We start from the raw sequence: 23,908 nt of genomic DNA, 5'->3' as shown, positions 1-23,908 counted from the left end.
TTTACAGTCCTTCCATCTAGCAAGCTCCCATACTGCCAGTCCCAATTGCTTATGCAGCCAGAAATAACATATGATTCTTTCTTGCTTTCTGTGTGAGCCCTGTCTTCCCCTAGGAGCAGCTGAAGTGTGCTGTACCGCCAGAGAAATAGCAACGCTCCCCAAAGGTATTTCCCATAACGCATCCCTTCAGTTCTGGCACTGTAGAGCTGCTAGTGTGGCTCTGACATGCACTATCCGGTAAAGCTCAGCACAGTCTTCCCGTGGCTGGTTCTCCCACATCCCCCGAGGTGCCCTCACACACCGTGGGGCGAGCGTCTTTACCTGCAGGGCTGAGCGCTCCGCCAGCCCCCTCGGCGCTGCCACCCACCCTGTTTATAGGCCTGACACGGCCGCGTCCTGCCCGCACACAGGGCGCGCGGGGACAGTGGCTGCCTAGAGACAGGCACGCGAATACCGGCTCCCGCGCCGCTCCGGCTAACGAGCGGCCTCCGGACGGTTTCTCGGGGCCGAGCCCCTCCCACTCTGTTCTCTGGGGAGCCCCGCCTCTATGATCGAGCAGGAGCGGCTGGCGGGGGAAGGGGGCGGGGCGAGCGGATGTGCATTATTCATGAGGAGGTTAATGAGCGACCGGCCCTGGCTCGCTATTGGTCCCAGGACAGAGCGAGGCCACGCCCCCAATGCCAGCCCCGCCGCGCCGGCGCAGTGGGGTGTGCGGCAGTTGCGGCTGCTGCTGGAGGAGGTGGAGGTTGAGGTTGAGGGTGGTGTTGCCGCCATGGCGGAGGGCGAGGGTTTGCTCTCCGTGGACTACGAGGTGTCCGGCAAGGTGCAGGGCGTTTTCTTCCGCAAGTACACCCAGGTGCGTGGCGCGGGCCCACCCGCCGCTTCTTCCTGTGCTTGCCAACCGGGCTGCAAGTACACTCCTCTGTCAGGGCCTGGCTGTAGCCACGGCATGGGCCCTGACTGCTTCTGAGGCGGGGGAAGGAGGGGTTGGGGCTAGGGGCTGTCGTCTGTCGGCGCTGCTGATAGCCTGTGCTGCGTTATGGAAGCACGACTGAAGCGTGTTTCAGCCCTAGCTTTTAATGTGGAATAGTATCATGAGGAGTTGGCTGAATGCTCTGCTGCTTCCCTGCAGCCTGAGCTGTAGGAAACTCCTCAGGGGTCTGCATCTGTAGCATCAACTTCTGTATGTGAACGTCCTGTTGCTTTCTCACAGTTTGGATTAATCTCATTTTGCTCTGCATTGTTTTCTCAGGGGGAGGCTAAGAGGCTCGGACTTGTTGGTTGGGTCCAAAATACCAGGCATGGCACTGTGCAAGGGCAAGTTCAGGGCCCAGCTGCCAGGGTGCGGGAGCTGCAGGAATGGCTCAGGAAGACGGGAAGTCCCCAGTCCCGCATCAGCCGAGCAGAGTTCACGAACGAGAAGAAGGTTGAGGCGCTGGAGCATGATGACTTCCAGATTGTGAAGTAGCTTTGCCCAGGAAGAAGCAAAATCTGGATCATGAGCTGCTCTCACAACACCTGTATTTAGTCAGGCAATTTTAATATCTGGAGAACTTTTAATTTATTAAATTTCTAATTTATTTGTTTGTTGCTCTCTAACTCTCAGCCTTTTACAAAGCTTTGGCAGGTGGAGGAGAGTAGGCTTGTCTTTGTTGAAGAGGCTTGCCTAGAGGCACAGCCTCTCGTTCTGTCTGTGCAGTGCTGGGTTTCGGTGGCTGTACCTGGGCAAAATTTACATCAGTGCGGTGTTGCACTTGCGTGAAGGGCAGCACGGGAATTGATGAAGGTGTTATTTTGTGCTCTAAATGCCTCAGAAACAATTTACTTTGTTCCAGAGTTTATTTCTTTAGAATAAAGCTACTTCGAGCATGTTTCTTGTGTGGAATGGGCGGGCTGAGTGGGTCGTAGCCCTTCGAGCGTCATCCCGTTGCCAGTACCCGCCCTCGCGGGACCGCCCGCTGTCACGAGCCGCCGCTCTGAAGGGCGTGGGTGGGCGGTGCCATTCCTCTTTCCGCGGCACCGGTGGGGCCCGGCAACTACGTCTCCCAGCATGCACCGCGTGGCCGGTCCCAATCTCCCCACAGCCTTCCGGCTCCGCAGCCGCGCATGCGTTCGCTCGCGCCGTCGGTTGCAGTTGCCCTCCTGCAGGACCCGCGTGCGGGAACCCGGCAGCCCGCGGCGGTTGGTCTCGCGCAGCGGTCCTCGATGCGGCCGCTGCGCCTCAGGCTGGCGGGAGCTGAGGGGGTGAGAATGGAGCGGGAGGCTGTGGGAAGGGCAGGGCGGCAGCGGCCGCTGCTACTGCGCGCCGTGGGGACGGTGTGTGGTATCAAGCCGGGGCGCGGGGGGTCGCTGCCCTCCTCTGGCCCCGAGCCCAGGGAATCCCTCGGTGCTGTCACAGACGGAGCACCAGGAGAGGGCCTGCAGCATTTGCAAAGCTGCGTGGAGAGCTCTGCGTGAGGGGTGCGAGGAAGAGTGGCATGCCCCTTTAATACCACTAGGAAACCAGTAGGCATCAAGGACTGGAAAATAGCAGGTTCCCTTTCTCATAAGCAGCTTGCTCAGTGTCACACACCCATTCCTAAGCCCAGTTTGTTGCTTTCGAGAAAAATTGCAGCAGATGCTCCTTGGCCAAAATGAGGCATTGTGGACATTGAGGTACAAATGAGAGGAAGGTAGCTTTCTGCCCTGTTCTTGGTGATGCTTACTCTGTATTTTTGATACAAATGGAAGCAGAAGCCTTTTGCTTGCAGATTCTTTGAGTTTTGCCTCATCATGGTTGGAGTTTGGGTGTGTTAAGTTTGAGAATCAAATATGTTGTTAGTAAGGGGCATAGACATGGCATTCTGGCCATTGAGCCTGAAGGCACCAGCAGTGTGTGGTCAAAGCCTAAACAGGAAAGTAATTATCAAAAAAGCCTCAAAATACCAGGAAAACTGAGAAAAGTGTATTTATGAGGGCAATGCAATAAATAAAAGTTTTTTCAGGCTTTTGTTTTGTTTTGTTTTTCTCCCCACGCAGGCTGTTGTTTTCAGGAACATGGAAGAGTGAGTTCTCTGCAGTTTCTTGAGTTCCTCATCTGTCTGATGTCATGATCAAACGTTTGGTGGAAGATGTGCGAGCCAGGCTGCGCTCTGGAATGACTATCAACTCACTGGGGCAGTGTGTTGAGGAGCTTGTCCTCAATAGCATTGATGCCAAAGCAACATGTGTAGCTGTAAGGGTGGATTTGGAAGCTTTTAAGATCCAGGTGGTGGACAACGGCTCTGGGATGGGGAGAGAGGACTTAAATGCAATGGGAAAGCAGTACTTCACCAGCAAATGCAAATCAGTGGGAGACTTGGAGAAGCTGACGTTCTACGGCTTTAGAGGGGAGGCTGTGGCAAGCATAGCCAATGTGGCCAGTGTAGTGGAAGTTTCATCTAAGAGCAGCAGGACAGCAAAAACATTTGTGAAACTCTTTCACAATGGACAAGCACTGGAAGTCTGTGAAGCTGAATTGAGCAGACCAAGTGGTGGAACTACAGTCACTGTGTGTAATCTGTTCCATCAGTTACCAGTGAGGAGGAAGTGTATGGATCCTCTGTTGGAGTTTGAGAGAGTGAGGCAGAAAGTAGAGGCCATTTCACTGATGCATCCCTCTATTTCACTATCTTTAAGGAATGATGTTTCTTGTTCTATGGTGCTTCAACTCCCTAAGACGAGAGATGTGTACTCACGGTTTTGTCAAATTTATGGACTTGGCAGATCCCAGAAGTTACGAGAAATAAATCATAAGTCTGGGGGATTTGAGATAAATGGTTATATCAGCACTGAAGGGCATTATAACAAGAATATGCAGTTCTTATATGTGAATAGAAGGCTTGTTTTAAAGACAAGACTCCATAAACTAATTGATTTTTTATTAAGAAAAGAAAGTGTCATTTGCAGGGCAAAAAGTGCCCCTGTAAGCAGACAGGCTAGTCCTAGTCGCCACCGTTGTGGCCCAGAGTTGTATGGGATCTTTGTTCTCAATGTGACCTGTGCATACAGTGACTATGATGTGTGTCTGGAACCTGCAAAGACTCTGATTGAGTTCCAAAACTGGGATGTTGTTCTAACTTGTATAGAGGAAGGAGTGAAAATATTTTTGAAACGAGAACATTTATTTATTGAACCATGTAGTGAGGACATCAGAGAATTTAATGAAGATAATGACATTAGTTTGTGTAATGCTCCAGTTCTGAAACCCTCACTCCCTGACGAGAAGAGCATCCAGGACAGTTTTAAGAAAGCATGTGATGAAATTGTGGATTCCTATGAAATGTGTAACTTGCAATCAAAAGATGTCAAAAGGAAATCTGTTACTCGACAAAAATCTTCAGGTCTTACAGAGTCAAATAAAAATCTACAGGAAACTGAAATTGCCCCATATCAGAAGATTGATGAACCGTCTGATCCATGCAGAAACAATAAAGCAGAGATTCCACTGCCCAGCAAAGATGACACAGCTTCTAATTTCCTTATATCAGATATCTCAGGGCAGGAGCCAAAAGACACTAGCAGTTCCCAGAAAGCGCCTGATGCTCATCTGAAATCTTCAGGAAATCTTTGTTCCTCTTTCAGTGAAGGGGCCAGGTCGGAAATAAGAAAAATAGACAGTTGCAATGATCTGCAGCATTGTGCAGAGAATTACATAAAAGACATGGGAAGCCAGCAAGGCAAAGTAGTGCAGAAGAGCAATAAAGTCTGTACCTTAAATAATGATGTTACTCAGCTGTCGTCTGAGAGAGAAGACTCTACTGAGGCAACAGCGGGATCTGAAATTGTCTCTGGAAATTCACTGATGAGGCTCTGCAATGCAAGAAGAGAAGACAGGGAAACAGCTGACTTGATGGATGATGCTGGAAGACGGGCTGTTAGTTCAGTGCCATTAAAATTGTGCTCTACAGGCCTGATAACCTGTGTTACACAAAAAGAGCCCCCACATGAATGTGAACCGACAGAAATAAGTCTTGCATTAAACATGGAACGTAGACCTGGCCCTGTCAGCGCCAAGGATGTTTTTGGCCACAAAGTAGATTTGCAGTCTTTAAATTCTAAGGATGCTTCCAGTAATACAAATAAAGAATATACACCTCCTTACACCAGGAATGTATGCATAGTTGATGGTAGTGAGTGGTTACAAAACAACACTTTGTCAAAAGAGGTGAGTAAGGAAGCAGCTGTGCCAATTGCCACCAGTAAAATGCATTATAAGACATCAAATGTTTCAGAATTGCCACTGGCAACTTCTTCAGGTATTCCTCACAATAAAGTTATAAAAAGCAATAGAAAACAAATAGCTGTGCCAAGATCTCAGCCCTCTGTGAAGCTGAGCTGGTCCACACAGCTAGGTTCGTTGGAAAAGTTCAGGAGATATTATGGGAGAGACAAGTGTACGCTACCAACACCATTGTCACAGCAGAGTGAATTTGATCTCCCGGTTTTTAATTCACAAGCTAATTGTGACTTTTCAAGGAATGATAATGACCATCATGGTAACTTGAGCACTTGCGAAACTCCAGCTGTGGAAGACACAGATTCTGATACTAGTAGCGAAGTTGTTTCTCTAGGGTATACTTTATTCTGTAGTGGAGCAACTTCAGAGGACAGACGAGCCCTTTGTCAGAGTCCTTTGACATTGTCTGATTACTGTCAGGTTAGTGACAACCACGCAAGTTGTAAAAGATCTCCAGGATCATTGTCTTCTAAACTGTCCAGAATGAAAGGTGACCACAAGGAATTAGAACAACTTAGTGAACAATTCCCAAGCAATTCAAGTAGAAAAGATGACTACTCTTTTGTTCCTGGACCTTCAAATAATGATTTTTCATATAATGCTTGTCAAACATATAAATCCTCAGTGGAAAGAATGAGGGACTGTAATTACAGCATTTCTAAGGGGGATGCCTGCTGGCAATTGGACGGTACAAGACTGGAGTCCATGAAAAGTACTGTCAGTGCATCACCGCTCAGCAGCATAGAAGAGGAGTACACAGTCTCTTCAAGCAGTGTTTTATCATTACCTGCTAAAAAGGATTGTACTGATGTCATCTGTAAAGATAAAAGTACATTAGATGAACCCTCCAAACAAAATTTGAAAGATACTGAGACTCCCCACACAGCCTTCCTAAGTAACTTGGAATTCTCTGCATACAACACAAGCACATGGGATCCCAGGAATGATGCGTGTTGTTCTGACTGGCTGCAAGATTTTGATGTTTCATCGGGTAAGACGATATACATCAATAAAAAAACTGGACTGAGCACCTACAGCACTCCTCCTGTGGCAGGATTTCAAGCTGCCTGCATTCAAGATATAACAACAATGGCTGTGAATGTTGTTTCAGAGAGCGGTAAGAGGGGTGGTGGTTGTAAAAGTGGGATGAGGAAAACTGCTTGTGTTATGGAAGGTGCATAAAATATCCTGCTGCCTATAAACCTGACAGTTTATAGCCACTGCCTTACATGTAACAGCTGTATGGAAAACAGGAAAACATTGGGAACTATGAAGGCAGTAAAACATTAACCTTCCAGATATTAAGTATATTTTTTAATAAAACAGTAAAAAGAAATGTCAGCATCTTGTCAATTATCAGACAGCTGCCAAGTTTCCACCAGGCATAATGACACTTAGGATCATCACAATTACATATAATTGTCATAAGGAACGTGAGAAACTTTCTATAACAAAGTAAGCCTACTGGAACAACCTAACAAACAAAGTAAGCCTACCAGAAAAATATTGTGCTTTTAACCATTTTGTCCTAACTAAGGACTATCTTATTTTCATAAGAATCTGTTATTACAGACAGCCCCATGTTAAAATGATCTTTTTTCAACCAGCATGCCAAAGTTAAAACAACCCTTGAAAATGAACAAAAATGTAACTCTTTGTTGAGAATGTGTAGGCTCCTTTCCGCAGATTTTATAAGGCTGTTTCTTCATACTTGGCTTTGTAGGAGCTGTGGTACAGCATCATTGGTGGTTCAATGGTGGAGCTTTCCAGGGGTGAGAGGACACTACGTTGTATTGTTTTTTCAGGGATGTGGTGTCCATGAGCCCTCATTGATATATGTCAGGTTTGGATTTCTGTGCCTTCCTGGTCTGGCTCAGCAGAATAGTGTCTTTGATAATTTTTCCTTCCATATATATGCATCTGTGTTCTAAGTTGTTCTTCATTCTGTCTGTAGTGAGCGAAGATGCAGTCATTCCACATGTAGACTATATTTTCTACTGCATAATTTGTTTTGAAAAAGTAGTTTGGACTTCTTTCTAGGTGGTTCTCCTGTGACATATTTGCCTTGATAATCAATCATGATAGATGATGATTGTGTTTTGTTCCATTTTTGTCTAATACTTCCTGGTGCAGTAGGTGTTTCAGTTGTTAAGCTATTCCCTTTTAATTACAAGAATTTATGCCAATAATTCTTAATATTTATTGTGTTCCATTGAAGTACATTTGTTACAAAGTGAAGACCATCTCTGTTCTTATTAGGTAAAACTACTTGCAAGTGCAAATATACACTCCTTGTCTAACACTTAATTTCTGTGGTTTACCAATTTCAGTTGCCCACAGTACTGTTTAGTAGAGAGCCAAAACACTGAGATGTGGAGCTTGACTTTCTGTACAAAATAGTTTGGATAGTGGCTTCATTTTTGTGAAGAGAATACCACACATACCCTTAGAGTTTCAGATGATGTATAGTCTGTAGTCTTTGAAGATGTATATTGTGTTGCATGTCCAATGGCAATATTCTTTCTTAGCCTTATCGTTGGTGTTACTCTCCATTGTATCAATGGTGCCACTCTTTCTTAACTCCACCAATGGTGTTTATTCTTTGGTGAGATATATGCAGCTTTTTTTCTTTTCTTAGGTTGAAGGTTGGACCTCCCAAACCTTCACACAAGGTGTTTGAGCTGTGGCTAGACCCTATAGATCTTAGATTTTCAAAGTTCAACAACCACATTCTTTCACATGTTTTCAAGCAAATTATATGCATTCTTTTATAGCCATAGGAATAAACATAACTGTGTCCTCACACAGCATTCATGTCTCTTGAAGTTGAGCACTGTTTTGGCCTGCTGTTAAGACCTAGGAGAGGGATTATTTCTTCACTTGCTATTGTATGCTTTCATTTTGCTTTTTAAAGAAGTATCAGTAACCCTATGGTATTGACTTAGAATTTCACAGCTCCATGATTTATTAATAACAGCATCTCATACATAACTTTAGGGAAATTACTTTTGTTGGTGACAGGTGGAAGGAGATACGAATAATGCATATCCTCTTTTCCATGTCGGTAATGGCCGTCTGTCATCTTTTCCAGTCAGAAGCCATGTACTCAACAAAAATGCTAGATTTTGAAGGTTAGACTCAGGCACCTTTGTACTGGTTAAAATGATTGCTACAGGAAAAGTTATCAAGCTTCATTTCACCATCAGATGCCTTTTTGAATAACCTAATGCTATGCATTTGTAGTAGGCTAACATCCCAGTTCAACCTGGTCTTCGTTGTTAAGCCAGTTGTGTTTGCATTTGTAGTTACCTTTGTTACATTATTGACTGATGTATCATTACAGTAGTATGTTTTAATGATCTAATTGGGGCAAGTGAAAATGGATACTCAAATATGGTAATTGTATGTGGTTTGCATGTATAAAGTAGATACATTATTATCCCTAGCACTTTTTCTGATGTTACGTGTCAGAAAAATTGCATTAATAACATCTCTGCCGCTTCAAATTCTCAGTGGCCTTTCACAGAGAATCATAGAATCATAGAATAATAGAATAGTTAGGGTTGGAAAGGACCTTGAGATCATCTAGTTCCAACCCACCTGCCATGGGCAGGGACACCCCACACTAAACCATGTCACCGAAGGCCTCATCCAACCTGGCCTTAAAAACCACCAAGGATGGAGCATTCACAACCTCCCTGGGTAACCCCTTCCAGTGCCTCACCACCCTCTCAGTAAAGGATTTCTTCCTTATATCCAATCTAAACTTCCCCTGTTTAAGTTTGAACCCGTTACCCCTTGTCCTATCACTACAGTCCCTGATGAATAGTCCATCCCCAGCATCCTTGTAGGCCCCCTTCAGATACTGGAAGGCTGCTATGAGGTCTCCACGCAGCCTTCTCTTCTCCAGGCTGAACAGCCCCAACTTGCTCATCCTGTCTTCATACGGGAGGTGCTCCAGTCCCCTGATCATCCTCGTGGTCCTCCTCTGGACTTGTTCCAACAGTTCCATGTCCTTTTTATGTTGAGGACACCAGAACTGCACACAATACTCCAAGTGAGGTCTCATGAGAGCAGAGTAGAGGGGCAGGATCACTTCCTTTGACCTGCTGGTCACGCTCCTCTTGATGCAGCCCAGGATACAGTTGGGCTTTCTGGGCTGCGAGCGCACACTGCAGCCAGCTCATGTTCATTTTTTCATCGACCAACACCCCCAAGTCCTTCTCTGCAGGGTTGCTCTGAATCTCTTCTCTGCCCAACCTGTAGCTGTGCCTTAGATTGCTCTGACCCAGGTGTAGGACCTTGCACTTGGCATTGTTAAACTTCATAAGGTTGGCATCAGCCCACCTCACAAGTGTGTCGAGGTCCCTCTGGATGGCATCCCTTCCCTCTGGTATATCAACCGAACCACACAGCTTGGTGTCATCGGCAAACTTGCTGAGGGCGCACTCAATCCCACTGTCCATGTCACTGACAAAGATGTTGAACAAGACCGGTCCCAACACCAGTCCCTGAGGGATACCACTTGTTACTGGTCTCCAGCTGGACATTGAGCCATTGACCACAACTCTTTGCATGCGGCCATCCAGCCAGTTCTTTATCCACTGAGTGGTCCACCCATCAAATTGATGTCTCTCCAATTTAGAGACAAGGATGTCATGTGGGACAGTGTCAAAGGCTTTGCACAAGTCCAGGTAGATGACGTCAACTGCTCTGCCCCTGTCCATCAGTTTCGTAGCCCCATCATAGAAGGCCACCAAATTGGTCAGGCAGGATTTCCCCTTAGTGAAGCCGTGCTGGCTGTCACCAAGCACCTCCTTGTTTTTCATGTGCCTTAGCATGTCTTCCAGGAGAATCTGCTCCAGGAGTTTGCCAGGCACAGAGGTGAGACTGACTGGTCTGTCAGAATCCTAGCTTTATGAAAAATGTATGTCCTGAACAAGGATTTTCCCTGCAACAAGAAGCAGGGAGATGACTCTATTACATGTAGAAAGTACTGGACTTCTATTCATATAGACAATAGCTGTTTCTGTGAACTTGTGAGAGAGTACCTTTCCATGACAATATTAAAGTTCTGTTGAAGTCTGAATGTAGCAGCATTCTTCAATTTGCCAGTTTACTAGGATCCACATCAGGCCATCTTGACTTCTGTTCTGGGGTTTGTGACAGTGTGATGCTGAGTTACTTTCCCATGCTGGGCTGCTGGTTTGGATTCTGGAAAGGATTCTTGATCCCCAGGGTACACCATCATTGGTCCTTACTGGAATAGAGCCAACAGTCAACAATCTACGGACTGGTCTAGGATCTCATAGAGCCTTTTTACAGTGAGCTTATCAGCACGCAGCTGGTTTTCTTTGGCCTTATCACTCTGCCGCTTTTCCTGAATGCACACCCTTAATTTCTCAGTAGAAAGGAATTTATTGATTCATTATTATTTCACAAAGAATAGAAGTCTGAATTGTACCAAAGGAAGGGTGAAATGTTTACCGCTGTGCTGGAAATCTGAGGCACTTTGCTTAATAATCTTGATAACGGTGCAAGTTTGTAATATCATTAAATCATTTCTGGGTGGGTAGGAACATGCTGTTAGGCTAACACTGGTATCTCATGTGGTCTCACTGACTTGTAATTTTCAGTTTTACAAGATTCTGATAACTGTATTAAGTATCAGTGATAGACTGACAGTTTTACCACTCCTTAACAGAGAGAATTCAAGAGTATTTTGATATCTGGCAGACTCCTATAGGCCTCCTCTTTCTTTGGGGATAATACTTCTGATTGCACTAATTCTGGAAATAAGAGTTATATGTTTAAAGCAGCAGGAAATTTTAAGGACAGTCCTGCAGAAGGCACGGTAACATTTAAAAATACATTTCCTGATGCAGGTGTGTCTGATAATTCTCAACTTTTTACATATGTGCTGTTCTTCCTCAAGGTTGGATTGCAAAATCTGTGGGATTTTCTAATTTGTGCAGGGCTGAGCACATGCTCGTTTATGAGAATGTAACAATTGTATGGCTTTTTGTAATTTTGCATGCTGTTGAATCTGCAGCAGTAAATTTATATTGTGTTTAGGCATTCAGTTCAGGTGCCATCCGTTTAGAAGTGAGATTGTGCTACCCTTCCTTCCTAGACCTCGAAAAGAGAAGACTCTAGCAAGCCAGGATCTGAGAGGTAGGGCCAGTTTTCCAGGACATGGTGTTCTATGGTAAAAACAAATCAAAGAATTCTCCCAGATGTCCCAACAGGAACCCAGAATTACTCAAGGTCTGTTAACAATGGGACCGTGTGAGTCATCTCAAATCTAGAACTGGGAAAAAGAAATTTTTAGGGTTGAAAGCAGGTTAGGGGATACTTATTTACAGGATGAAATACCCAGTTCTTTGTTGAATTATGTCAGCAGTTTGAAGAATAATTACCTACTCCCCTCTTTGTACTCGTTCCAACCTTGGAATGTGAAAAATAGCTTCAATCCTCACTTTTTTTTTTTTTTTTTTTTGTGATGGAAAGGATGAAATCATCTTTTTGGTATGTGGCTTTGTCCAGAGGAAGTGGGTAGCTAAACAGGTCTTTCTTTCCCTTCCCTGCGTGCCCCCCCATCCATTTGCAGGGCCTGTTGAATTGTGCTGTAGCATGTTTAGGAGTCAGAAAGCTGCAGTGTCTTTCCTATTTAAAACAGACTTCCATTATTTATTTGTACATTCAATCCTTTTCATGAAGAAAAAAAACCCCATACCAACTTGTGTGAGGTAAAGGTACCCAATGCATCTTTGCACCTTCTGTTGGTGAATAGTCTCTGTATTATCTGTGTGCTCTTTCCTAGATACTGAAGGGGAGTCTCTCCAATCATTGCTTTCAGAATGGGATAATCCTGTTTTTGTCCCCTGCCCAGAGGTAAGTGTTAGCTCACATCTCATGCTAAAATAGCAATTGTTTTAGCCTTCTGTTATATTCTGACATGGGGATCAAAATTGCAGATATTGTAATTGTTGCATATAAGTCATTCAGTGATATCTTAGACTATAGACCTTCTAGTTATATTTTTATAGACTGTTTATATGTAAGTCATTGTTCTGATTTATTCAAAGTCAGAGAAGCAGATATAAGGCTAATCTTTTGCCTTATGTCATTTAAAACGCAAAACATTATTGTAAGCTGTTTTTCCCTCTACAGAGATAATAATCTTAAAATTAAAAGTTTTTGAATGGCAAAATTGCAATATAGTGTCTGTCGTCTTTGGGGACAGAGCTTTCTCATCTGGGATGCAATGAGTCTTAGAAGTGCATTTTACTATAGTTGTTTTTATAGTTTGGCAGGATTATAGCATGTGAGAGGGACACAATGTTTGAGCTTTTACAAAAACTTCCTTTGTTGTCATGAGGCAGCATTATCTTCAATCATCATGTTGTGTGTGTGTAAACATACGTATGTAACCATGTCCACCTGCAAACAATAGGGATGGAGTAGCAAACCACCTGCTGGTGAGTTTCTGAAAAGGAGCCATTCTGTTCAGTTTGTTGCTGTGATGTGTACTCTGACTCATTTCAGGCTAATACATCTTTGTAGTGCAATCCATTGAGACCCCATATAAGCTGAGAATTAACTTCAGCTTTTCTGATAAGTACTTGAAATCAGCTGGATGCATTGAAGTTAGTAGGTAATATCCAGGTGGGAAGGTATGTGGGGATGGAAACAGGGATTGCCGGATGTTATCTTTGGCTAGTGCTGTTCTTGTGGAAGCTTGGTTTGTCAAAATTCAGTTATTTCCAGTTTTTCTTAAAGCTGGTTTGTTTGGGTTATTTTGTGTTTGTCTGAGGGTTTTACAAAATGCTTTATAGCTTGCTTGATCCATAATTCTGTTTTACAGATAGCTATTGATGTGACCAGCAGTCAGGCTGACAATCTGGCTGTGAAGATTCACAACATCTTATATCCTTATCGTTTCACCAAAGACATGGTTCATTCAATGCAGGTACAATATGATCTATTGCTACTTTTCACCTGCAAATTCCCACTCAGGAGATGTGATTTACTCATGTTTCTGATGGGTGGGAAAGAGGTATCCAGGGAAATAGTCCGATTTTCGCAAGCAAAAATGGCAATTTTGGTTGCTGTGTGATAACAGCAGACACATATGTCATGTCAGATCTTAGTATCTTCTCATGGTTGATCACTTGCTATCTATCTGCAAGGTGACTCTAAAATTCCTTGACTGTATGGTTAAATCAGATCAAGAGGCAGCCCTGTTACCGCTGCTTAGAAACAATGTTAACTAAATGATATTTCAGTGGGCAGTTTTTTATATTTAATGTAGGCATTTGCATTGTTTGTATTCTTCTGAAATCTGTCTTCTGTATCCTCCACTTTTATTGACCTTAGAAATTTAATTCTTCAGCAGAGTGATTTCAAAAGCAAATCGCAGATTTCATGGAAAGACTTGAAATTCTACTTTAAGATTTATGTCTGCCCTCAGAAGTGATTCTTAAAAATGGCATCAGACTATCAAGTTTAACTGTTTTAAGTGCTTCTTTATAAAATGTTTTAAATGTTAGCTTAAAAGCTGATGTAAGTGTATAGTTTCAACTTACATTCTTTGATGGTTTGCCTGGATAGAAATGCTGAAGTGGATTCTTCCCGTCTTGCATCCCAGTGACAGAAGGCCTGCAGGCCCAGTCAGCATTATTCTCTTGCAGTCGGGTTGCTGACCTTGACATTGCAGATTCTGACTATGTGGGGTATGGTAATGTTGATCATCAGGGTGAACATGGATCCAAATGATTCCCTTACTTATGTTGTGTGTGCAAGAATAACAGGAATAAATAACATTATTACAGTAAACAGGTTATGTTTCACAAAGACAGAAGAGGAAAGCTAGAAAATAGAAGGTACCATCTTTCTGTGCATTCATAATAAGAACTGTTTTTTAAAACTTACTGAGTGGTTCTGTGATTGACTTCACTTTGTGTAATGTTTTCCTTTGTATGTTTTTAAGAAGGTAAAGCTAGAAGAAATAACCACTTACCTTCTCTGAAGAAGCTAAATCCTGCCTCCAGTACCCTATAGCAATTTTGAGAATCTCTCAAAAGACCGAAAGCAAAAAATGTTGCATCATGCTACAGGAAAAGAATAAAAAGAATCATTAGCATCTTCCATCCCTGTAAAGAAATAGGATCATCTATTCATTTTTACCTAGAAGATGAACAATGCACATGTTGTGAAGCAGAGAATTCAGAGTGAGCTCTAACTGTGTGACTGGAGGAGAAATTCCTCCCACATCTATTGATTTAAATCTAGCAATAAGATACTGAAAACATTGTGCATCCCTGCTCAGTATTCCCTGTAGCTCTGGTTTATTTCTGATGCTTGAGGGGAAGGAGGAATCAAGTCACAGGGGCAAATTCTACATCAGAAAATGAGGGGGAGTTGAAAAATGCTTCCTGGCTCCTACAGATGGTTAGTCCAAGTCTTTAAAGACGTATCAGGTTAAAAAGGTTGTTTACATTCTCTTTTGGTGATACGAGCAAATCAGATATTCGGAGTCATTTTGCACGGCTTTAACTCTCAACTCAAGGAGGCTTCTCCATGACCATTTAATCTGTTCTGTGAATTTCCAGCTCTACCTTAGAATGATTAGAGCTCTTTCCTTTATGATTCTCTTTGGGGGAAAAAAAAATAAATCCAAAATTATTTTACTGGGTATTTTGAAGCTTTCTCTTAGTTCCAGACTAAACTGTTTCATGACCAGTTTATGGTCATTTGACTGTCTGCCAGTATTGTCTTTTAACTTAAATAATTACTGCCTTTTCCATATTTTCCCCCCACTGTTTATAAAGGATAATTACATACCTTCTCAGTCTCAATTTTGCTAGGCCAAATTCTTTAAGCCTTTGTGATTAGAAAATCTGTGGTTTCCACTCTCCTAATCATCCTATTAGCTCTTTGTTGCACTTCATCCATTTTGATTGTTGTCTTCTTTTGTTTTCCTTCATTTAAAAAATAAAGTTTACCACTGGGTAATGATTTTTCTGAGTATCTTACAGGTTCTTCAGCAAGTGGACAATAAATTCATCGCTTGTTTAATCAACACTAGAAATGAAATGGATAAAAAGGCAGGTGAGAGTGGTTATTGACATGAAGTTGAGGTTTCTGTCAAGCACAGTTAGACTGCAGAGAGAACCCTGTCCTTATTTCTATTCTCTTCTTGCCTCGGGATGATATTATGAGTAGAGAAAATGTTAGTCTTCATTTGAAATTTCCTGGATCTTCTTTATCTTTATTTTGGACATTGTTGAATGCTCCTAGTGCTTTCAGATTAGTATTATAAAAATAGATTGTACCTAAATTATGGATATCTTTCAGACTGCTCACAGTAGCTGGACATATTCATTGTTGAAGCTTACTGAAGCTGTACAAAAAAGGCATTCAAAACCAGTAGGTTTTGTAACATTTTTAAAGATCATATTAAACAGACCTGTTTGTGTGTAACCTCAGGTCTCATTCTGAAGTTAGATGAACATGTCAATAGACAAGAGTTCCTGACTCAATCTAATTACCTTAATTTAAATGCCAGTTTGGATCACTACATTTCTGTTCTGTAGTGAGTGACTTTATGTTCTGCCAACACAGCTTCCTCCTCACTTTATTTCTGGAAAACTGGCTGATAGTTATCTTCTAAATGTGGCCTCTAGGGAGCAGTTACTTTTCCTGACCTGTGCAGTTGTCTGGTACGAAGTTGCCTATTTCTCATCTGTTGTGGTGCATTTTTAGATGGAAACCTCTTGATTTTGGTGGACCAACATGCAGCTCATGAACGGATCCGCTTGGAGCAGCTTATTGCAGGTGAGGGTTCAGACCGTCTTAGGAAAAAAAGATAATCAGTGCACAGAAAAGTACATATGAGCCGTCTGGAATATATGGAACCAATAGGATATTCATTTGTCATCTTTATCCTGATCCCTAGGAGCGTGCAGGCATTCAGTATCTGTAGCAGTCATAGTATTGGCGGCTGAGAATTGTTACAGTGTTTCCAGAATTAAAAGATACCTTCTTACCCACAGAACTATCAAACTAAAATAGTCCTGACGTAATGAAAGAGCAGGAAGACTGATAGGAAAAACAATGAGGAGGAAATAGAGCAACATCAATAAGATTATGTGGTTACGCTGTGAAGAATAAGACATGGTATGCAGAGTAAAGAGCATAGTTAATTTGGTTCCTTCTTAGCTGAATAGTGTGCTCAAAGCCTAAAATTTCCACAATCTGAAACTGTTTGCAAAGGGATAATAGTCTTCTCTGTGAGCTCATTAGCCATTGGTTTCAGTGTTAAAAAGCACAATAGTCATCCATCAAGTACTTAAAAATCATTGACCTTCTCTTTCATCAACAAATACTGCACAGTTCCTGCAGAGACGGTTCCCAGAACTCTGCTCTTTTTGGTCAGGTACTGAAAAAAAATTAAAGACTGAAGGGAGAAATGCTTAATGAATAGTATTTTAATGCCATTTATGTCAGACTTTTCGGTGGAAAAATTGCTCTCTGTGAGTTGGACTAAATATATCAGTAGGTTTTTTGCTATTTAGGGTCACTCTTTTTTGGAAATGGTGGGAAAAAACAAAATGGCATTAACCAGCCCTTCCCCAGAGACTAGATGTCTAGTTTGTGACATTCCCAGTCCTCTGCAAGTTTCAGGAGAAGGCATTCTGTGGTCACTTTTTAATCCAAACAGAGGATTACTGCCAAACCATAGGGTCATTAAGGGTAATGCCTGCGTAAATATTCTAAGAGAGGATACTTCTAAACGATTCATTCACAGATTCCTATGAGAAGGAAGCTGCAGCATGTGGCAAGAAGAAATTACTATCTTCCTCCATCTCTCCCCCTCTGGAGATCAGAGTTACAGAAGAGCAAAGAAGAGTTCTACGGTTAGTAATGGCCAGTGGCTCTAAACTTTTGGAATGGTCTCTTGACCAGGAAGATCTCTATATATTGCTAAGTTAAACATAAAGCTCGGGAAAGAAGCTGTTGACTCTTTCCAGAGCTGAGACCAGTTATCTGTATCTGTGCTGGGGAAAATAGATGTGCTTCTCAGGCACATTGTCACAACATCTCATGACAAAACCATGTGGTGTGCCATTTCTGTACCTCAGGATGCTGTGGTTTCCCTGGGAAAGGAAACCTTCACATGTGGGCCAGAAGAGGGCCAAAGCTGTCTCCGATAGATGCTCTTGTCTGGGGCTCAGGACTTGGGAGTGTACGCTGGAATGCAGTGCCCATAGTGACAATCTAGTCACTGATTTAACAGGCACTGTTTGAGAAAAGAAGGATGGGCTATGGAAAGTTTGTATTGTGAATCCTTCAGAAATGCATTCCTTAATCCTATGTACCTGCCAAGAGTAACTAATGAACACTGTTTCCCAAATGTTTCAGAATGGGGGCCTGGCAACTATTAAGATACTTAACTTTTGTGCTGAAAGAGTTTAGATACAGTTTGTTGTTGGACTGTCACAGACTTACTGAATGCTAATCAAACTTTTTTCCCAAAATCCCTGTGTCGTCTGCCACATCCATTTATGAGGTTTTTTTCCCTTGCATTATTCTTCATTTTCAGGTGAGGCTCTATCTTAATGTTCACAGGACTACTTCATTATTCTAACCCTGCTCTTGTTTGTTATGCCTGTGGCAAGCTCAGCAGCTTTTAAGTCACTCCTTGTTAAGATTGTTGCCTGTTATAGGGATACACTTGTTTGTGTAAAGTCTTTTCTGGGTGTATTCCAATCATAACAGTATCACTGCTGTATCCATTTGGTATATTTGTGTGAGAGTGACCAATACCAGAAATTCCAAAGGAAAGTGTAAAGCACTAATATGTTCCACCTGCCCTGGGGAAAAATGTAAGAATGTATGTATTGCTGTTCTTAGTAATATTTGAATGCCTTTGTTTTTCCCACCTCTTAATGATGTTCTTGCTAACATCACATAATTTGTAATGCCTCTTGTTCATGAGTTATTTTTGCACTCATCTTTGAATGTCTCATTTCTGATATGTATGTTTGAGACTGGATGGCCAAAATTTAATTCAGTATACCAAGTGAGGGTATCCCATTGATTTGCACCAGAGCTTTGCAGTTGTGCCCATATTTTCTGTCTATAATATCAACACCTGATATTTTGACTGCTTTTTTGGCTACTGCTGCTTGCATGAACTGCTTGTTTAGTGAATGGTCATGACAATTAAAGAGTTGTCTTCTTTTAATTATTATTATTGCTGTTTATGTAGAAGCAAAAAAAATATACAAAGAAATCAAATTATTCCTAATAGTTTACATTTATTTGTCTTTGGGAGCAGTGAATTCAGTTTTTCTGTCTATTTTTCATTATAGCTTTTCCATTTGCTCTACTGATTTCTTTCACTATTTTTCTACTTGTTTTAAGTTCTGATTGAGTTCAACGTTGGCTTTAGTCTCAGCTGACCTAAGTAATTTTCTGCTTGACCATGTCCCTTCTTTTCCACATCATTAATAAACAATTATGAAGATACAGATCAGGACTCATGTCATGTTGAACACTGACCATCTATTGCCAGCATACCTTTTCTTCTGTAGTCTCACGACAAATGTTACTTCTCTATCCATGACAACTTTTTGCATTTCTAGCCACTTTTAAGAGGTCTTGAGTTGAAAGACCAAATAGTTTCTGTGAGCTAGTTTTCTTCATCAGCTAAATCACAAACATACTATGAAAATCAGTACAATAAAAAAAATGAGAGGCATGGATTTCTTTTAACAACACTGCTTAAATTATTCAGCACAATGGATGCCACTTGTGATTTTCAGTTATCAACCAAGGTGACACAAGAAGATTACTGGTGCTCCCATATACTGATGCTGGCTTACTGGTGCTTTTAATGTGCTGCTTTTCAATTTGTCAGTGGTTATTGGCAGCTCATCTCTTTGTGATCACTCTGTGAGACTATCCTTACTAAAAGGTTATGAAGTACTGTGTAAAAATAGGAATTCTGTTATTGTGTAGGCAGAGCATGATTGTATTCTGTGGTAAAGTTGGATGTAATGAGATAAATTAACTTCCCCAAAAGACCTTTCTCTTCAGCTATACTTGCTGTTTAATAGGTCAGCTGGACCTCTGGTTCACCTGCAGCTTTGCTTCTGTTATTTGTCTGCTAAGCATTGTAGTAATGCATTGTTCTGGTGACTCTCTTGAACTTCCTTTCTTTAACCCCTTAAAAAAAAAAAAGCCTGTTTGACTTGGATGGCTGCTTGGATTCTGTCATTTCACCACGATGGGCTTTTTCTGCCTTTCTCTGCTTTTGCTGAAGGCTCTACATTTCTTCTTTTTTGGGGTGGAATTGCAGAAGTCATCTCCATATGGAGGCTAATGATTGTATTATTCTCGTGACTGACTTTAGTAAGTGTAGATTAGCTTCTTTTTTATTCAATGAATCTGTTCTCTGAAATTGACTTTCAGCACCTTCAATTTAAGTGATTATTCCCTGAGTTAATAAACTATGTAGTGTTACAGTTGTTTTCATTTTGAAGGCAAGTTCTCATCTGACTGTGAAGTCCTGGTTTTGTATGTTTTTTTTCATCCACAGGATGACATGTCAGGTTAAGTAAAGGTTGTTCTTTCCTGGGTTTTCTTTGCTTAATGGGATGTAAAGTGCATTAAACCATCATAAATTTCTTACAATTTTTTTTTCATTGTAAGTATTTGTTATTGATGTAAGAATTTGTTATTGGTGTCAGTTGAAATCACAAATTTGTAGGTTAGACTTAAAGGAATCTTTTTGCTGTGTAATTTCAGTATCTGGAATGTTTGTGTATTGAACCAGACCCCTCGTGCATCTTTAGAAAAGATAGATTTATAAATTTAGACATAAAGTTTCTCTTCACATAACACAGGAACTCTTAGATCTTGTGGTTGTGGAATATGAAATATTCCAGTTCACTGGAGTGAAAAAATGTGGCTGCATGTAGGCTAAAAGGGCATACTCACTAGGAACCTCATGATGCATGGATTTTGAAATTGGAAACTGTTACAAGAAGAAACATGTATGTGGACTACAGAAATACTTATGTATGCCATGAAGACAGAGCTACGGTGGTTGATGTCTCATTCCTGATTTTTTTTTTCCTCAGATGCTGCTACAAAAATTTGGAGGACTTGGGTCTTGAATTATCATTTCCTGAGACCAACAGGTCCTTGATTCTAGTGAGGAAAGTGCCATTGTGTTTTATAGAAAGAGAAGCCAATGAATTAAAACGGAAAAGACAACCTGTCACTAAAAGCATTGTAGAGGTCAGTTGTTGATACAAGTGAAATTGTGTTACTGGGTCTTGTTCTGTATTAATGGCCCAGGGTATTAGAGTATCTCTGTTATGAAGGAGACAGTGGATGCCAAGGACACCCTTGGCAAATGTGGGTGCCATTCCTTTTAAGGAGCTAAACAGTCCCTCAACTGAAATCCCTGAACTGTAAAGAAGCAATAGGAAGCTGTTCCAGACTTGGACTAGTGGAGAAGCTGAGAAAAAGAGTATGTAGTACAGATGTTTCAACAATTTACAGCTCATGAATGCTTGAATGAACAGTGTAATGTTTAATATTGCTGATACAGAAATGTTGTTTATTAGGGTTTAAAGTTGTTTTCCTGAAATCTCTACATTCACAGTGCAGCTTTCTAAAAGGTCTGTTCCAGATGTTTTGAAGTTAGAGGAAGAAATTGCTGAACTGATTACTTGCAGTTTCCACTGCAAACAGTTCTCCACAATCATAACTGCTTCAAGGACTGCTTAAAAATTGTTTCTGGAGTACCATAATCAGCCACCAGGCTGAGCCACTGTGAACCAGGCCAGTCTTGCCATAGATATCTTTTAATATGAAAAGAAGAAACAAGAGAAGATGCTTCATCGGATGACATTTTCTTTTCCGACCTTGTTACAATTGGGAAGAACTCAAAATTCACTCTTTTGGTGTTATTTGGGTGCCAAGAGCACTAAAAGTGGTGGAGGAGGGGATCAGATTTGTGCCTCACGAGCATTCATTCTTAGCTGATACCTCAAGATCTCGTGAGCATTTTGGCAGATCTATTCTGCAGTCTGTTTTATTTTAATTAGCACTAGTAGAACATATTCATGATTGATTATGAATTCATTGCATTTTAGACACCAGAAATTAGATCCACATAGACTATTATCCAAAGGAGAAAGTGCAGCTATTCAAAGATAACAAATTCATTGCATAAGAATTCCATTATACCCATTCTACAGATAGGAAACTTGTGCAGAGAGGAACCAAGTGATTAGTGTAGAGTCTGATGAGATACTTGTGAGAGGTTAGGACTTGCACCTAGATCTTTCACACTGTGGTCAGTGTACTCTCAACAGCATATTTTTTCCTGGTACTGGCAGCTACACAGTAAACTACACATAGATGAGGACAAAGCAGGGTATGGGCAATGAAAGAGAAATAGCAACTGATTATACTACTTTTTTCTTTCCAGGAGCTTATTCAAGAGCAGGTTGAGGTGAGTTGCCATTCTCTTTTCAAGTTGACTATAATAATGCAAAGTTTACTGCATGAAGCAAAGGGACCAAGTGTGTTAAGACTCAAATGAGATGGAATCCTTTGTGTTACAGTTCTTTCTTTTTCTTATATTAAATGGAAAGTAAGATGATGTTCCCTTGCTACTTTTAGCTAGTGCAGAGCACAGGAGGAAGAACACGAGGGACACTGCCTCTGACGTTTCTGAAGGTGTTAGCTTCCCAGGCTTGTCATGGTAGGGAAACTATACTTTTCTTCTCTTTTTTCTTTTAACCCTTTTTTTATCTAAACGACATCCTTCCTGGGGAAGTGGTTTCAAATGTGTTTGCAGGAATTCCAGGATTACAGACTGTGTAGGGATGTCTACTTAGCGATGAAGAGATAATGTTATGGTCAGCACTGTGAGGGACAAGCAGTACTGCTTTGATTTATCCATGTATGGGCCTAATGTGATTTCCAGCCCTCACATGAAACACAGATGGAATAAAGTTCTGAGATACACTCATCCATGTGAGATCTGAACCATTCCAATAACAGCTCTGTGAAGGGGCAAGGGGAGGTACTGGAATCTGCTTGAAATCAAGCAGGAAAGAAGACTTAGACACTCTACCCAAAAAAACATTTTTTATTTCATGTAAGTATCAAAAGTATTAGTTTAAGTGTGCCTGGGATCTTTAAAATATTTTTGGAAGGAGTGCAGTAAGAATTTACATCTTCTAAGGGACTATGCCTTTCCAGCACCTGGAAGTGAGCACTTCTTAGAGGTGTAGACTGCAGTAGCTCTAGCTTCTTGTGGCAGTTCCTGTGCCATATAAAGTATTAACAAGATTATGCTGAAGGGGTAAACATAAGCCAAAAGCATCTATTTTCACTGGATCCTACAAATGGCAGGTAATATATAAAATATGAAATATATTAATATTTAGCCATAACACACACAATTAAAAACAAAAGAAAATCTTACCATCCATCAGACTTGGGTTATGTGAAAGTTTAGGCCGTAACAAGCTGGCTTACGCAGCAGGCTGGTTAATTTTGCTAAGCCATACTGCAGCCTCACAGGTCATCTTTGGGAGCTGCCTTGTTTTCTGTGAAGAGCACAGTGTGGAGGGAAGGCTGCTGGGAGGTTTGCATCCTCTTTGGCAGTGCCTGCAAGAATTTGTATCTTTTTTTCAGGCGCTATCAAGTTCAATGAGCATTTGACTTTGGAGGAGAGCTGCAGGCTTATTGAAGCTTTATCATCTTGCCAGCTTCCCTTCCAGTGTGCTCACGGAAGACCTTCCATGATGCCTCTTGCTGACACAGAACATCTACAGCAGGACAAGCAGGTACTGTGCAGGACACAGATATACCTCTGATAATCCACACTCCGGATTAGCAGAGGCATGTCATGTATGCATGTGTTGGAACTAGAATGGGCCAGTTTGAAACCATCACCACTGCTTTTATCTTACTTGAATATTTTACACATCTGTTATCTTATAAAATAAAACTTCAGGACATAAAACCCCTGTCCTGCAAATACTTTAGCAAGGATCTTACCATATTGCATTTGAATAGTACATTGACTTGAATGGCATCCACTAATCTTAATCAAATACTTAAAGTTAGCAGGCTTTAAGTGTAAAACTTGGAAAACATAAATTCTGATACTCTACTAGTGACAAAGAAAGATGCTAATTAAACAAACACCTACTTCCCCAAAGTTTAAGATGCTATGAAATGAGGGGGGAAAAAACCAGCAATATAAAAAAACCAAAAAATCATTGCTCCTTCCCTTTTGCTATTACTGTGCTATAATAAGTTATGAAATCGGATTCTTTTGAAAGTCAGGTGGGACTTTGAATTCGATATTAAAAACCCTCAGAAATTACTCTATTAGGGCAAAGAGTATGAAAGCATTGAAGCTTATTTACTTGGTTATGATTTAATGCTTCTTAATTTTCCTCCCTCCAGCCCAAGCCCAACCTGGCCAGACTGCGGAAGATGGCACGGGCATGGCACCTCTTTGGGAAAAAAAGAGCCTAATCAAAAAAAGCAGATTGTAAGCTGCAACCACATGGTATTGGTGTTGGTATGAGCCAGGTCCCACTGTTG

At 41.5% G+C, this 23,908-nt stretch overlaps 1 protein-coding gene across 4 annotated transcripts; it reads left to right on the top strand.

Annotated features, from left to right (window-relative positions):
* The first annotated feature begins 729 nt into the window (after window positions 1–729).
* MLH3 (mutL homolog 3) lies at window positions 730–23,901 on the top strand. 4 transcript variants are annotated; one of them, XM_080619711.1, is made up of 12 exons: window positions 730–856; window positions 3,019–6,374; window positions 12,081–12,151; window positions 13,125–13,229; window positions 15,298–15,370; window positions 16,025–16,096; window positions 17,070–17,178; window positions 20,410–20,569; window positions 21,771–21,794; window positions 21,965–22,046; window positions 22,988–23,139; window positions 23,768–23,901. In XM_080619711.1, exons 2-12 carry the CDS (start codon window positions 3,089–3,091, stop codon window positions 23,837–23,839), a joined length of 4,206 nt encoding a protein of 1,401 aa, XP_080475837.1. In that variant the 5' UTR covers window positions 730–856; window positions 3,019–3,088; the 3' UTR covers window positions 23,840–23,901. The 4 variants fall into 4 exon arrangements, 3 of the variants coding, with proteins under 3 accessions (XP_080475837.1, XP_080475835.1, XP_080475836.1); XR_013957068.1 differs by lacking the exons at window positions 22,988–23,139; window positions 23,768–23,901 and adding an exon at window positions 11,333–11,431 and having other exon boundaries at window positions 20,410–21,794; window positions 21,965–22,041; XM_080619709.1 differs by lacking the exons at window positions 22,988–23,139; window positions 23,768–23,901 and adding an exon at window positions 11,333–11,431 and having other exon boundaries at window positions 20,410–22,009.
* Window positions 23,902–23,908: the final 7 nt, after the last annotated feature.

This window comes from Psittacula echo (genome assembly GCF_963264785.1).
Source record: "Psittacula echo genome assembly, chromosome: 5".
In the NCBI taxonomy this organism is placed as follows: domain Eukaryota; kingdom Metazoa; phylum Chordata; class Aves; order Psittaciformes; family Psittacidae; genus Psittacula; species Psittacula echo.
Note: the sequence above shows the minus strand (reverse complement) of the source record. Positions and strands in the feature narration are given on the sequence as shown.